The sequence below is a fragment of the Oxyura jamaicensis genome, chromosome 19 (assembly GCF_011077185.1).
Source record: "Oxyura jamaicensis isolate SHBP4307 breed ruddy duck chromosome 19, BPBGC_Ojam_1.0, whole genome shotgun sequence".
Classification (NCBI taxonomy): Eukaryota; Metazoa; Chordata; class Aves; order Anseriformes; family Anatidae; genus Oxyura; species Oxyura jamaicensis.
In genome coordinates this window covers 181469-197367 of record NC_048911.1, presented here as the reverse complement: position 1 = coordinate 197367, position 15899 = coordinate 181469, and the positions used below count along the sequence as shown (strand labels likewise).

The 15899-nt window shown below is 54.1% G+C and overlaps 2 protein-coding genes across 2 annotated transcripts in view; both read left to right on the top strand.

Moving 5' to 3' along the window:
• MKS1 (MKS transition zone complex subunit 1) overlaps window positions 1-15899 on the top strand; it is a 37290-nt gene that overhangs the window by 20098 nt on the left and 1293 nt on the right. The window lies entirely within an intron of this gene.
• STX1A (syntaxin 1A) overlaps window positions 4512-15899 on the top strand; it is a 117050-nt gene continuing 105662 nt past the window's right edge. Inside the window, exon 1 of the mRNA XM_035343221.1 lies at window positions 4512-4636. Within this exon, the coding sequence (XP_035199112.1) occupies window positions 4607-4636 (30 nt within the window). The 5' untranslated portion in view covers window positions 4512-4606. The remainder of the gene's footprint in view (window positions 4637-15899) is intronic.

The following is a 15899-nucleotide window of genomic DNA, read 5'->3' as shown; positions in this document are numbered from 1 at the left end:
GTTGGGCAGATGAGAGCTGAGCTGCCACAGTGTGCAAGGACAGCAGGCAGGGCTAGGCCAGCAGAGTCTGCGTGAGCCAGCATTGGCTTGGCTTTCTTTGCTGCATTATGCTGGCTTTGTGTGTCCTTCCAACAGTGGGTGAGACCATCCTTCATGTTAGAGCGATTGGCAGCAACTAGGCCTTTTGTGCCACCAGTGCATGAACACACAGTGAAGTGAGACCCTGCCCTAACAAGCTGCAGCAAATCAGTGCAGTACAAAAATTTGAGAGGTACTGTAACAGATGATTGGTACAAGGTAACACATATAGTTAAGCCCAACACTTAAACTCCACCAGTATGACCTTTCCTTTCAGTGAGATCCTTGTTTCTGTGCTCCCAGCTGAGGTGTCTTAAGATTTTTCCTTGATTTTAGAGCTCTTGAAAGGTACATGGATGTCTGCTGACCCAAAGACAGACCCAGATGCATGTTGCACTTCTTTCTAATTGACTAAAGAACTGTTTTTGGAGCTGGTAGGTGTATGTGATGGGAGCAAGAGCTTCAAATCCTCTGAGAGAAAAACTGGTCCCTTTACCTGCAGGAACACCTTGACCAAGACTGTCCCAGCTCTCCACAGAAACCAATGGGCTGCAGCACACTCTGAATGACACTGGTCCTCTCTTGGAGTGATCAGGGCCCCAGTATGCATGGAGCAGATCTGCCTATGGAGGGGAGAAGGCTGCCCCTGGCATAATGGGCTCTGGGGGATGTGAGAAGGCACCAGCAGTGTGTCACAGCGTGCACACCATGCTCAAAGCTGTAAGCGGGAATCCTTGGGGTGGCTGGAGAAAGTCCTGAGGATGGAGCACTGAGGTAATTGCACCAGGAGTGCTTTCAGCTGGGTGCATGCATACTTAGAGCCCAGGTGAAAGTGAAGCAGCCAAGCTGCACAGATTTTCCTCACATTGAACCTGTTTCATGTGCAGTTGGTGGATGAGTGAGTGGGTCTGCACTCACTGCTGCAGTTCCTCCCAGATGAGAAGGGAGCTTGTGTGGGCAAGTGTGAGCCTGGGGACTAAATTAGCATTGCTCTTCAGGGGGAGCTGCTGTCAGTAGAGACAGCTCCTTGACGGGCCTGCCCAGCCTCCCTAGGCGCAGCTTGGGGGTGGCAGAGAGAGAAGACAAAAGAACAAGAAGGTGGGCTCCACAGCTCTGGCCATGGGGAGGGCTCACAGGGGTGATGGCAGAGGGGGCGATTTCTCTTTCAGAAATGCACAGTGCTCTTGTTACTTGATTAAATTCAGCTTTGTTCCTGTTGAAGAGAACTCTCCCTGCTGGTAGGTTGTGTGATAAAGCTCCCCTGCACACCCACAGAGGAGACAATGGCAGGTGGGGACCCCAAGTAACACCCTGCAGAGCTACTCCCAGGCCCTTCAGAGGGGCTGCCATCCCATCAGAGTCTATCTCCAGGAAGCCGGAGGAGCACAGTGACACAAAGGCAGGCAGGAGCCCAAACTAGGGACTCAGGAAGGGCTACTCTCTCCAGGCCCTGCCTCCAGAGCCCTCGGCCCCAGGGCTAGGGCATGAAAGCACAAAGTGTTATTTCTGCCTGGGGGCATGGAATACAGGGGAAGAGCATGTGGACATCTCACAGAACATGTTATATGATGTTTAAGAGAGGAACCAAAGGTGGTGAAAGGGGTGGATCTGGATGATGTGGAGAAGACCAAGAAGGGGAAAGTAGAATACGGGGGCAAAAAAGGCTGGTTGCATGTGGACAGTTTGCTGGTCAGAATGCTTGTCTGGCTGTGTTCTGTGCCAGCAATCCCCACAGTCTGTTTAATAAAACTCCATTTCTAACTTTGTTTTGGGTGAGGGCTCTCTGTTCTGCATACACATATGTGTATGGGGTGTGAACGCAGCAGCCAGGGTCAGATGCAGTGGGGAGGGCTGGTGTGTTGGCAGTGCAGCCCCTGGGGCATGTGTGCCTGTGAACACCTGTGGCGATGTGGGTGGACTTGGGTGATGGGTGAGATGGCCCTGAAGCAGGGGCTGATGGTGAAGGTAAGTGTGAGAACTGTCTCCGGGGGACCAGCTGTGTGTCAGGTGTGTTTGGCCAGCCATGCATGTATGTATGTACCATCCATGTGTGTGCTCAGCAGGAATGCATGCTCAGCCTCACTGCTGGCTAGAACAGAGGCATGGAGCTGCAGCAGCCTCACCACCAGCAGATGCTGGATCCAGCCTAGCTCCCTAACACCTGCTTTCTCCTGTCACTTCTCTTCCTGGGTCAGTCAAGCCTTCACCTGTGCCCCTACCCCATGGTCAGGGCTCTGAGTGTCCCTAGAGACTTGCAGAACAGACAAGTCCTGGGACAGCCTGCTCTGTCTTGCTTCAGGCATGGAGCTGTGTTTGGGACTGGGAGTAGGGTGGAGTGAGATGGCTCACCTGACAGAGCAATATGGAGGCCCACTGTATATCTTGTCTGGTCAAAATTACCATTTTCCTAAATCAACAATCACTGTTTCTCTGGCACAGATTCCTGCCCAACACTGGCTCCGTTCTCCCTGTTATTTATCTCATGCCCCTGGTTGAACTGCCGAACTGGCAACAGACTGAAATCCACAATACCAGGATGGGCAAAGCCCTCCTGCTAATGTCCCAGCAAAGTGTCAGGAGGGATGTAGCCAGAAACCAAGCACCTCTTCTGCCCTGCTGAGCTCCCAAGTCTTGGGTGACAGGGCTGAGGGTTTTCCCAGGCCCTTACCAAAGCTGGGACAAAGCTGGCAGGAGAAGGGCTGCTGGCCAAGCCCTGCCATGGGCTCCTGAGCACCCTGCTCTCTACACATCTGCAGGAGAAGCCTTGCAGGCTCTGGATGCAGCTGTGTGGAGCAGATGGCCTCATATCCTGGCTGCTCGTGAGAGGGCCCCGTGCAAAGGGCCCTTTGCCTCGTCACAGAGCCCGCTGCTAGGGGCTGGGCCCTGCCGCTCATGTCCCTGCTCCGGAGGCGCCCCGCTCCGAGACGTGAAGGGGGACAGGCCGGGGGACAGGCACCGAGCTGCGCGGCCCGGGGGCTGAGCCCGGCGGCCCGTGGCCGGACGGGCCCCGCTCGGCGCCTCCGCAGGGTTTCGTGGCGGCCGCCAGAGGGCGCCGCGTCCCAGCACTGCCTCGGGGGGCTCGGCCTGGCTCGGCCCCGCCGCCGCCCCCGAGCACCCCAAGCGGACCCTCGCGCTGCCGCCGCGGGACGGGGCAGTCGCAAGGACGCGCGCAGGGCTCCGGGGCTGTCGGAGGCACGTCCCCTTGTCGGAGCTGAGGGCAGTGCTGAGCGGAAGCGGGCGGCAGGGAAGAACCGCAAGAATCCAGCAAGACCGAATTCACCTGACAAAAAAAGCTGTGGTGCAGCAGCAGAAAAAAAAAAAAAAAAAAGCTCGAAATGGCTGCACGGGACACAAGCTAGTGGGCAGTGGGCAGTGATGTGCCCCTGTTGGGGTGGTGGGAGCACTCCAGGGGACCCCTTCTGTGCCTTCTGTGTCCCCTGAGCACCTTCATGGCACATGGCTCTTGCCTGAAGAAGGCTGCAGCCCCCGAAGAGCCACCACAGGAGCAGGCCCATGGAGAGAACTCGTGCTGGAGCAGGGGGAGAGCTGAAGGAAGAAGGGGCAGTGGAGACAAAGGGTAATGAGCTGACTGTCACCCCCATTCCCCTGCACTGCTTGGGGGAGGGAGGTCGAAGAGTCAGGAGTGTGGTTGGGGAAGTCCATCTTCCCCAAGCCCAGTCATGGTAGTGAGCAATCTTCACATACGTATCACAAGCTCCCAGTTTTATAACCTTAATTTCTCCCCCTTCCTCACTGAGAAGGGGGAATAGTGCAGTTCAGGGACTGTCTGTGTGAGGTCTCTGTCATGGCACTGACTTGTGATGAGTGGACATTTCCCAGGGAACAGGAGCACAGTTTTGCTGGGACAATAATGCCTGGCTGACATATGGCTGCTGCAACACACAGAGGCTGTTCCTGTAGCGTTGCCTTTTGCCTGAGTGCCTCTGGAGTTTTTCCCTGGTGAAGGACTGCAGGCAGGAGCAGATCCAAGCATCCTCACCGGGTGTACCCCAGCACTCTGCTCATCCCAGGGGAGCTCCGTCCCCCCTCAGGCTGCCCCAGGGCCTCCCGTTGTGCCCTGCTGGCAGAGTGAGGTGGGCGGTGGGCACAGGGGAGCCTCCTGACAGTGGCAAGCTCCCCCCCCCCCAGCAGCCACCTGGCGCCGTTGCTTTGGGCCTGGGTCGCCTAACGGTTCCTCGAGAGGCCAGCTCCAGGGCCCCCGGGGACCCTGCCCCGCTGCTGCCCCAGCCCCCCCGGGCTGCCAAGCCCCTCCTGCGGGTGCCCCCCGGGCTACAGGGTCTGCTGCACCCCCCGGTACGGCCCCTACCGGTGTGCCCCGCTCCCAGCGTATCCCCACGCGTGTCACCCCGCAGCGCGCCACCCCTCCCGCGAGACTCCCCCCGAGCTGCGCCCCCGCCCCTGCCGCTCCCAGCGTCCCGCGGGGCCGCTCCGCTCCGCCGGGCTGCGCGCATGTGCCGCGCCCGACCCTCCCCCGAGCGGCGGCCGGGCTGAGCGGCGGCGGGGCGCGATGAAGGACAGGACCGGGGAGCTGCGCGCTGTGAGTGGGGGGCACGCGGCGGGACGGGGATCGCCTCGCCCTCGGTACCGAGCTGAGGCGCTGGGAGCGTCCTGGGCTCCTGGGGCCTGCGGAGCGCGGCCGCGATGCCCCCGCCCTGGGCCGTGTCTCTGCACCGGCGGGGGGCTCTGGCCCCACGCGAGCCGGGTGCCGGGGTTGCGGGGCGTGGAGCGGCCCCCGCGGGCCGGGCGGTGCGGCCATTCTCCGAGGGCTCCCGCGGCGCCTCTGTCCCCCGCTGCCGGCTTCCCCTCGTTTCAGGCATCGGTGCCCGGTACTCGTTCGAGGTGCTCGTCCAGCGCCCGCCGCCGCACCTGCGGCCCCGCTGCTTGCCGAACGCTTTCGGCTGTCGCGGCCGCTGCGGGACGGCGGTTCGCCTCGTGGTCCTGCCCCGTGTGCCAGCTTTTCGGGAGGCCTGGCGAGCTTCCGCAGCCGAAAAACGGCTCGCTTCCACCTGGACTGGGTGTAGGCAATGCGGGGTGCAGGGTGCGGGGGTTGTCCCACGGCCCCTGCAGGCAGTGGCCTCTGCTTTCCTCGCGCATTTTGCTTTTTCATCCCTCTCGCTCTGCTGATGTCATCTGGCCTGGGAAGAGCCTGGAGCTGCGCAGCTGTTCAGGTGTGGCCACGCGGGTGGGTGACATGAGCCAGCACCCTTATCATGGAATGGGTGCTCATCCCCTGTGGACAGGCACTGCGGGATGCTTTGTGAGAGGGGAGGGAATGAGATGGGTGATGCGGCTGTGCCACTGCATGAGGGTGACTTGAAACAGTATCAGAAATGCACCAGGAGCTTCAGCAAGCATTCACCTGGCACGTCCTATGCTCAAAAAATAACCTTTCCCAGCTTGGCTGCTTCAGGTTGTGTCCTGTGCCATAAACCAGGGGTTTTGCTCAGGCTGGCAGGTCTCGTAGCTCCAGACAAAGATGCATGTTGGGGCTGAGTGTTGTCTGGAGAGACCTAGCTGAGGCCACCTGAAATGGGAGTCTGGCTTTGTCTGGAAGGCACCAGGAATACAGAGCTCTCCTAGTGGTGACGCCAGTGAGGGGAAGAGGGGGTGACTGGTAATGCTTGAGGAGAAAGGCACTATAAAAAGAAAATCTGTACCCTTCCTGCTCAGCCTGAGTGCTTGGAAAGCACCCAAACAAGGGGTTCTTTCTCCACGAACAGCGCAGGTTGTGGAAACAGAATTGGAAAATAGGCTTTTTAATAGTGAATAGTGAAACCCAGCTCCATGAGTGTCCTCTTGGCAGCCAGTGCTACCTGAGAAGTGATGCTGTAGAGTATTTTAAAATCTCTCAATTCCTATAAATATCTAAAAAAACAAACAAAACCAAAACAAACAAACAAACAAAAACCAACAAAAAAGCACATGCCGCTTTTTGCATCTCTCCTGCAGATGATCCTTATTCAGTGGTAGCATGAAGTACCTCCAGCCGTAACACTGAAGGGTCTGCAGCCCCCACGTGCAGGAGCTTTCCTGGGGCTGTTTCTGGCACCTGCTGGGGTGGGGGGGAGGGGGAGACACTGCCTGTGCCCATGCACTCAGAAGGGTCCACATGGGGCTGCTGGGTACAGTGCTCGGCTCGGGGTGCGTAGATGTCCTGGGGCTGAGTGGGGGTGTATGCTGTGGCTGGTACAGAGCCGAGCAGGGCAGCACTTGAGAAGCTCTGGTTTAGGGCCGTGCTGGCAGGAGGGGTGTGCTCCTGTATGGGATGTTGGGGCCCACTTTGTGCTAAGGATCTGGTGCCTGTAGCCAGCCTTCTTAACAGCCTCAGTCAGTTCCTTCCTGTTTTAATACAGCATCTAAATTCTGCCAGGGAGATGATTTAAAAGAAGAAGAAAGCTGTCTTTTTTTGGAGTTCAGGAGAGGATGCAGGGCTTTTGCTGCTGTGCAGAACATGACTTTCCTATCTTAATGGGATTTTTAAAATGATGCTTGACACTCAACATGCTGATCTGTGTCTTTTCTGAACCTTTGGACCCTGATTGTTTTCAAACTCATTTTAGCATATCTGCTGCTTGAGGGTGGCAGCACTCCCAGGCCTGCTCTGAACTGCCTTGGAACAGGGAAACTTATATTTGCAAAGTGTACCTTGCTATGGAGGAGGAACAACCTGCAGACCTGATTGTGGAAGATAACCGGCAGAGCTCTGTGTCCTTTGTAGGTGATTGCCACGTGCCATTGAGGCCAACAGGAGCAAATCTGTTTGCCCTGAGCCTGGATTTGTCCCTCTGCTTGACAAGTGCAGGTTAACATCTGCCCTGTGTGTCCTCCAGTAGTGTGTTGAAGCCCTGGCATGTGGGCTGTCCTCGGTGGCTGATGGCACAACCCTATCTCCTGAGTACCTCCCAGCCTGTGCTGTGCCAGCACTGTGCTGCTTTATTGGGTGTTTTTGGGGCTGTTTGGCAAGCCAGGTCCTCTTGTCGTGCTGTTGCCTTGTAACTGGGATTTGTCCCTGTGTTACTGGGCAGGAAGAAACGCGCCTTGCCTTGCTGCATGAAGAGATTCAACGTGACATCTAGGTTAGCCCTAAAGACACTCTGGCCTCCTGCAGGAGGCACATCCTCCCAGCTACAGAACTGCATCTTCTATGCAGCGGTGTTTGTTGGGGATCCCCCGCTGCTGGGGTGGGGAGCAGCTTCCTGTGGTGGGTCCAGGCTGCTGCTGCGGGGGGTGAGAAGGAGCCTTCAGATGCCACCGATGTGAGCCTGAGCAGTGGTTGTTCAGGGGGATAATGCCAGCATGCCAGGATGGCCTGTCACTGCCGCACAGCATGTCTGTGCTAAACACACAAAGCTCTGCCGTCAGCAGGGCTCAACATCAGGGGTGCTGTGGGGCCATGAGACCAGGGCTGGCATGTGTTTGCAGGGCTTCAAGAGTCCCGTGGTGCACCATCTCACCAGGGAGGCTATGGGTCTACTAGGGTACAAGGCTTTGCGATCTCTGGGGTGCAAGATGGGTCCAAATGGTAAAATGAATATGAGCAGTATTTTGAGAGAGAGCAGGAGGAGGTGAGGGATAGCAAGCATCAGGCCATAAAGGTGGTGTTTGGGAATTCCTGGTCCCTGAGTGCCCTGTTTCTTGCTGAGTGTGGCTTGCTTCCCTTCCCCACCTGTTGAAGTGGAGAGGTGGCGGCGCAGACCTGGTTGGGTGGGGGTCCCTGTCTCTGGATGAATGCCATGTACTTGGCACTACGTGCAGTTAAGAAATGTGTGTCTAGGTGATTTCAGGAGGACAGGACTCAACTTTCAGCTTTTCATGCAGACAATTAGGATTTCTAACATTTATAGATCTTTGATGACCATGTTAGTTGTTAGTCTCTAATGGGGCTGGGAAGGACCATTTGTCAGTTGACAGATCCTTTCCCTGTTTGCTACCAGAAGGTGCTTGACTGATGTCTTATTATGCAGTAGCTTGAGAAAGTGGTCCTTGAGATGCTGAAGTGGATGCTGCTCAAAGAGCATGTTCAGGTGCTGACTGGGGAGAGGTTTGGCAGGGAGACAGTGCTTGTGGGATGTTGTCCAGGCTTGTTGTGTTTCCATGCCAGCAGAAGCTTCACCAGTGTGACAAAGACCTTCTCTGGCGCATCATCAGGGGAGAAGAGCAGCCTGTGCCTGGCTGAGCCCTCACCCCAGAGGCAGAGGTATGGACCTCATGCACATGTTGTTTACCTGCTGGTGGGACTGTGTCTATTTGGAATTGGGTGCACATGCAGAGGTTTGTAGGGCCAAAGCCTCAGTGGTTGCTTGTAGCCTACATCAGTACATGAAGTGAGTGTAAAGTTTCTGGTGATCTTCTGATTGGGTCTGAAGACCTACCTTCCTCAAGTGACATTCATTGAGAACAACCCCGTGGGAGGTAGAAGAGTTGCTCTTTAACGTCTAGCACTCATTTCCCATCATGCCTCATTTCAGAGCCAAGGCATGTCCCAAACTGTGGCAGTCACTTCCCTGGCACTGGCTGGCAGTGGAGGGAGTGCAGCCCTCATGCCCAGCCTGCTGGCAGTGGCAGCAGTGGGACTTTGTGTGGCTGGGGATAGCACATCTCTGTGGGCTTCCATGTCAGTGGGAGAGATGTGGGGATATGGCCCGCTTGTACACATTTCTGTTCCATAGAACTGGGTTTGCCTTTCTCAGGAGATGTCCATGCATTTGTATGATAGCATCCAGGATGGAAGCACCTAATTCCTGTCAATGTTGCAATGTGGAAGCTGTGGGGAGGAGTACGTTAAAATAAAAGCAGAAAGCGAGGCCAGCTTCAGGTCTGGCTCTGCAGATCCATGGTCTTATCTTCTGCAGCAGCTAGAAACAGCAGCTCAGCAACTGGCTGCAGCGTTGTGGTGCAGCTGGGGAGGCAGGTGGTGGTCCTTCTGTGGGACCTGAAGGGAAGAAAGCTGCTCAGGAAGGGTGTGTACTAACCACCTTTGGGCCATGCCTGGCCCTGCCGTGTCCCTGCTGTGCTGCTGAGTCTGCAGCAGGGCAGCTACTACATTGGCTTGCTCGTGGGTTCTGCAGAACAGGAGGAGGTGAAGCATGGGTAGTCATTGTTCCTTGGGGTCTACTGTCTGTATGAGCAGGATGTGCTGAGAAATGACTGATGTGACATGAGCGAGCCCGCAGCAGTGTGTGCGCCACCGGACTTGCGTGCTGTCGTTTTGGAGCATGCTTCTGCTCCCCAGCAGCTGTGGGATCCCACATGCAAGCATGTCTCTGCTGCTGCGACAGCCCTGCTTAGGGCAAGCCAAGGAACACCTGAAATCAAGAAGACCCTCTGACATGCCTTCCATGCTCTAGTATGCAAAGCTCCTGTTGAGACCCCAGTCTCTGGGTCATCTCTGGACAATGTTTCATGCCTCCTTCCTTGGAGGTCTGCAGAGAAGTGGGGGCACAGGAAGAAGGATAGAGGCATGGGTGGGGGGGGGTATGGAGGCCTCACGGGACCTGTCTGTGCCCTGTCCTGGTGGGAGGCACAGCACAGCCAGCTCATACTGCAGCAACTGGCACTGTCCTTGGGGTGTCCCGTGGCAGAGAGGATGCCTTTTTCCCTGTCTCAGCCTCTGCTGTCACCATCCTTGGAGGGGCTGGAAAAGCAGGATGATGAGCCCCAGGTCCTGGGGGAGGGTGTCTGCTTGAAAGCTCTGGTTGAGACTCTGGGGGCTTGGTGGTTCTGCTGAAGTCAGCCAGAGGTCAGAAGTGTTCCTTGCCACTTGAAACTTGGTGCCACAATGGGAATGTGATGTGATCTTTCTGGGTTTCAGTAAAGCTTTTGACAGTTTCCCATAGGATCCTACTGGACAAAATGTCCAGCATACAACTAAACAAAAACATCATACGACGGGTGAGCAATTGGCTGATGGGCAAGGCTCAAAGGGTTGTGGTAAATGGAGCCACATCAGGCTGGAGGATGGTCACTAGTGGGGTCCCTCAAGGCTCCATTTTAGGGCCAGTCCTCTTCAATAAATGATTTGGATGTAGGACTAGAAGGTGTTTTGAGCAAATTTGCCAATGACGTTAAACTTGGAGGAGTTGTGGTCTCTGTTGAGGGTGGAAAGGCCTTGCAGAGAGATCTGGACAGACTGGAGAGCTGGGCGATCACCAACCGCAAGAAGTTTAACAAAAGCAAGTGCCAGGTCCTGCACCCGGGACAGGACAACCCTGGCTATACATATGGACTGGGCAACGAGACGCTGGAGAGCAGCCCCACAGAGAAGGATCTGGGGGTTGTGGTTGATAACAAGATGAAAATGAGCCAGCAGTGTGCCCTGGCAGCCAGGAGGGCTGACCGTATCCTGGGGTGCATCAAGCACGGCATCGCTAGTCGGTCGAGGGAAGTGATTGTCCCACTCTACTCTGCGCTGGTGCGGCCTCACCTCGAGCACTGTGTGCAGTTCTGGGGAACACAGTACAAAAAGGACGTGAAACTGTTGGAGTGTCCAGAGAAGGGCAACTAGGATGGTGAAGGGCCTAGAGGGGAAGACGTCTGAGGAGGGGCTGAGGTCACTTGGCCTGTTCAGCCTGGAAAAGAGGAGGCTGAGAGGAGACCTCATTGCGGTCTATAGCTTCCTCACGAGGGGGAGTGGAGGGGCAGGTGCCAGTCTATTCTCTTTAGTGACCAGTGATAGGACCCAAGGGAATGTTGCCAAGCTGCGGCTGGGAAGGTTCAGGCTGGATATCAAGAAGAGGCTCTTTGCTGTGAGGGTTGTCACACACTGGAACAGGCTCCCCAGGGATGTAGACACGGCACCAAGCCTGTCGGAGTTTAAAAAGTGTTTGGATTGTGCACTTAGACATATGGTCTAAACTCTGATTTTTGGGTAGACCTGTGTGGACCCAGGAGTTGGACTCGATGATCCTTGTGGGTCCTTTCCAACTTGGGATATTCTATGATTCTAAGAAAATGAGGCCTTGCGTTTGCAAGCCATATATATTTCACAGAATAGTCTAGGTTGGAAGAGACCTCCAAGATCACCAAGTCCAACCTCTGACCTAACACTAACAAATCTTCCACTAAACCGTATCCCTAAGCTCTACATCTAAATGTCTTTTAAAGACCTCCAGGGATGGTGACTCCACCACTTCCCTGGGCAGCCTATTCCAGTGACTAACAACCCTTTCAGTAAAGAAGTTCTTCCTAACATGCAACCTAAACCTCCCCTGGCACAAATTTAGCCCATTCCCCCTTGTCCTGTCACCAGGCATGTGGGAGAATAGACCAACCGCCATCTCGCTACAGCCTCCTTTAAGGTACCTGTAGAGTGCAATAAGGTCACCCCTGAGCCTCCTCTTCTCCAGGCTGAACAGTCCCAGCTCCCTCAGCCGCTCCTTGTAAGACTTTCTCCAGACCCTTCACCAGCTTCGTAGCCCTTCTCTGGACTTGCTCAAGCACCTCCATGTCCTCTTGTGGCGAGGGGCCCAAAACTGAATGCAGTACTTGAGGTGCGGCCTCACCAGAGCCGAGTACAGGGGGACAATCACTTCCCTGGACCTGCTGGCCACGCTGTTTCTTATGCAAGCCAGGATGCTGCTGGCCTTCTCGGCCACCTGAGCACACTGCTGGCTCATATTCAGCCGACTATCAACCACTACTCCCAGGTCCTTCTCTGCCAGGCAGCTTTCTAACCACTCATCTCCCAGCCTGTAGCTCTGTTTGGAGTTGTTGTGCCCCAGGTGCAGGACCCGGCACTTGGCCTTGTTGAACTTCATACAGTTGGCCTCGGCCCATCAGTCCAGCGTATCCAGATCCTCCTGCAGAGCCTTCCTACCCTTGAGCAGATCGACACACGCACCTAACTTGGTGTCGTCTGCAAACTTGCTGAGGGTGCATTCGATCCCCTTGTCCAGATCATCGATTTGCCGTACAGTGGAGGTCTAAAATGGTTTGAGTCAAAGGGGTTTAGACTTGTTCTCATTGTTTTAATTGCAAGTGTCTTTGCCTTTATGTGAGCTACTCGGAAGCTATACAAATGTTTGTTTTGCTATGTATCTCCCAGTTAACAAGATTTCTCAGGAAATATGCAAAATTACCACTACAGGCAGAACATGTACGGTAAGGCTCATTAAGCTAAGTACTATGATAAATTGCTACTTCCATAAAATTATGTATATTAGGAAAAAGGAGGAGAGTAAGCATAAGTGCAGGACCCAAGAAGAATGAGTGTGCCATGCTGCCCTGGCTTCAGATGGCCATGGTGGTCACCTGAGTGGTCATTTGGATGTCCTCCAACTGCTGAGTCTGCATTATCATACTTAAGCCAAATACATGGGGAGTGGGTGGCTCGGGAAACAGAGCAATGTGGTGTAAATATCATACTTGGCATAAAGCCAATGAGAGCGTTTTTATGTAGAAGAAATATAAAGAGGCAACTCTGGAAGGGCAAGGGTTGGAATGGCTTTCAGAGCAGCAGGGGCAACGTGCTGCAAACAGCCTGTGCATGTGCCATCAGCGAGCAGAATGGCTGGCTGTGGCTGCAAAGGGTGAGCCCCTGGGGGTGGCACTGTGTGACAGGGGATGAGCCTACGGCCAAGCAAGGGCTGCTGGCTTTGCCTGGGGTGGGAGCCTGGAGCAGAGTGGTGGCAGCGAGCTGATGTTGGGCTCTTCTAGCTCGCTGCAGGTGGTGCTATCTGAAGGGTGGGCACTTTCCCCCAGGTGGGGACCAGTGTGTTTGCTGACAGCTGAGGATGGGCATGTGGCACATCTCATTGTGGCATCTGGGTAGTGCAGGTGTGAATCCCCAGGCACCATCTACCACTCCTGTAGCAGGTGCTGCCTTTCTTCTATGCACCTTCTCTGTGCTACTGATTGTGAAAGCCAGCAAGTCACATTGGGAAGAAAGCTTCTTTGAGGCCTCAAATTTGCAGGACTGACACTGTCCCTGTGCACAGTGCTTCAGGTGACAGGCTTCAGTGGTGAAGCGTCCAGTGGCATCTTTGGGGTTTGGTCTGTGATGAGTGGGTTTGTTGTGGTTCACTTTAGTTTTGGCACCCATCTTGAACTGTGTAACTGTGTTGTCCATTAGGAATGTTATAAATAAATATTATTTGCTTCTTTTGCAAAACAGAACAGCAGCACAGCAAGCTCTGCCTTCCTCGCAGCACCAGCCAAAGTTCAAAAAACATTTTGGCTTTCCTGCAATGCTTTTCTCTGTGAGGTGCTGAGTGATCTGGGCAGCCTTGAGAGGAGCCCACATTGTCCTGCCTCATTCCGAATACCTGCACTGTCATCCCAGTCAACTCCAGCTGGGGTGGCTTGGCCTCACTGTGATTGGGTTGCCTGCTGAGTAGGTCACTGAGTAGTGCGAATCTTGACATTATCTTCTGGGAAAGCTGTGTGCTGCTGTGCAGGGAAGCTGATTTAGCTGATTGGGTATGGTGTATTTTTAGGCAAACATCTTCCTTTGGGTGTCGGATCTCAGTCGCCAAGCTGCAGTATTATGGTACTGGCACTGCCAGTGGAGGAAGGACAAACTTGTCCAGGTTCTTTATGTAAACCAGAAGTTGGTGACAAACCTCTGCATTGGAGGTTAGATTTGTAGAGAGTGTATTAAAGCTGATGCATTTCTGGTGAAGTGGCTTCAGCAGTAGCTTGAGGTGACTTGTGTGGCAGAGGTCACAGAATGGCTGAGGTTGGCAGGGACCTCTGGGTACTTCTGGTCCAACCCTGCTCAAGCAGGGCCACCCAGAGCACATTATCAAGGACCACATCTAGGTGGCTTTTGAAGATCTCCAAGGATGAGATCCACAACCTCTTTTGGCAGCCTGTGCCAGTGTTCGGTCATTCACACAGCACACAAGTACTTCCTGATGGTCAGACAGCCTATTCTGCCTCTGGTCCTGGCACTGGGCACCTCTGAAAGGAGCCTGTCTCTATCCTCTTTGCATCCTCCCGTCAGGTATTTATGGACATCGATGAGGTCCTCCCTGATCTCCTGTCAAACCTGAGAGTGTGTTACATTTTTAGAGACAATTCGCCACATGGATGAGTGAAGCCACCTAGCTCAGGGAGTTACCAAGTCCACGTCTGGGTTTCCCAGGTCTTCCATAAGGCAACAGGCTGTCCCCTCATCCTGGAAGCCTGTGCCCTCTCTGCTGCTGGGTGCAGGGATGGCAGCACAGCAAATCTGGGAGAGGAGAAGCCCTGTGAAAATGTTTGTGAACGGCAACCCAGGCTACTCTTGCCTTTGAACCAAACTTGTGACAGTAATGAAGACACTGAGCTGGGTGTGACAGTCCATTTTATCTCGGAACCAGCTCTTCTGGTCATTTTTGCCATCCCACGTGCTGACCCTGTCCGTTGGCCTGCACAGCTCTCCAAGGCACCTCAGCGCGTTCCCTGAGGCTGTCTCCGTACACACATGGGCACATCAAGGCTGTGCCACTGCCTGTGACCTCACTGACCTTTTTCAAAACCACAAATGATGTGGTTTGGCTTTGCTGCTATTGGACTGTTGTTGCATCACTACAGTTCTGACTGGGTTGTGAATTCCTAATTTCCTGCCCAGAATTATTTGTGAGGAGTTTAATGCTAATTTGTTCCTACACCAGTGTTTTCCCGTAACTGGGAGAGGTTTCTCCTCCCTGACGCATTCTGTGCAGAAGCCATTGGGCTGTCTTTGCTGCCACCGTTTGGCACAAGAGAACAGACCACCAAGGCTGTGTCATGTCAAAATCTGCTGCAGGGCAGAAATAAGCTTTCTGCATAGTGCAGTGGCTCAGTTTTTAGTGGATGTTTACAGGCTCAAGTTTATTTTCATAAGAACTAACTTTAAAAAAAAAAATATCTTCTGTCCAGGTTGTGTGAGTTTTCCAATGTTCACTGTTAGCCTCAGGCATTTCCCATCCTGCTGTGACGTCTGTTAGAAATTCTCTAGTATTAAATCCTCCTTTTTGTCTGCTTTTATTTTCAGATCTTCCATCAAGTCCTGTCAGACATGCAGTATGTGATGTACTAAACAAATGTTCATTTCATTTTTCCAGAAGACATTTCATCTTTGCCTTCTGGGAGGACTGGTGTCTCTCCTGGATGGTGCTTAAGCTTCCTTTACAATCTAGACAAAGGCACCAAAGAAATCCATTACCATTTTTATAACCTGTCTCATTTGACAGTTGTGGGTTTTATGAACTGCACTAATTTTCTCATCTCTCCTGGTGAAATGAACCAAGGGGGCTACACTGCCAGCTGCATCGCTGCTTCTTCCAGAGGCTTTGTTTCTTGCTTCACCTGCAGCTCCTGGTTGCAGGTCCAGCCCTGGCTCCACACAGAACTACCTGAAAATTAAGCCATATGTCTGAGAGCCTTGTGCAAGCGCTTCTGGACCTCCGGCAGCTTTGGTGCCATGACCACTTTCCTGGAGAGCCTGTTTCAGTGCCTGACAAGCCTCCTGGTGAAGAACCTTTTCCTGACAGCTCCTGTCTGAGCCTGCCCTGAGGCAGCTTCCTGCTGTTCCCCCAGGTCCTCTCACTGGGCACCAGAGAGAAGAGATCAGTGCCTGCTCCTCCGCTCCCCCTGGTGAGGAAGATGTAGGCCGCCATGAGGTCACCCCTCTGCCTTCTCTTTTTTAAGCTGAACAAACCAAGCCACATTAAACTCTCTTCCTACGCCGTGCCCTCTGGGCCTTTCGCAGTCTCTGGTGCCTGGGATTGGACTAGATGATATTTCAAGGTCCCTTCCAATCCCTAACATTTTGTGATTCTTTGGGACCTCTCTAAGAGGTTGATGTCCTTCTTCTCTTGTGGCTCCTCAAGTGGCAC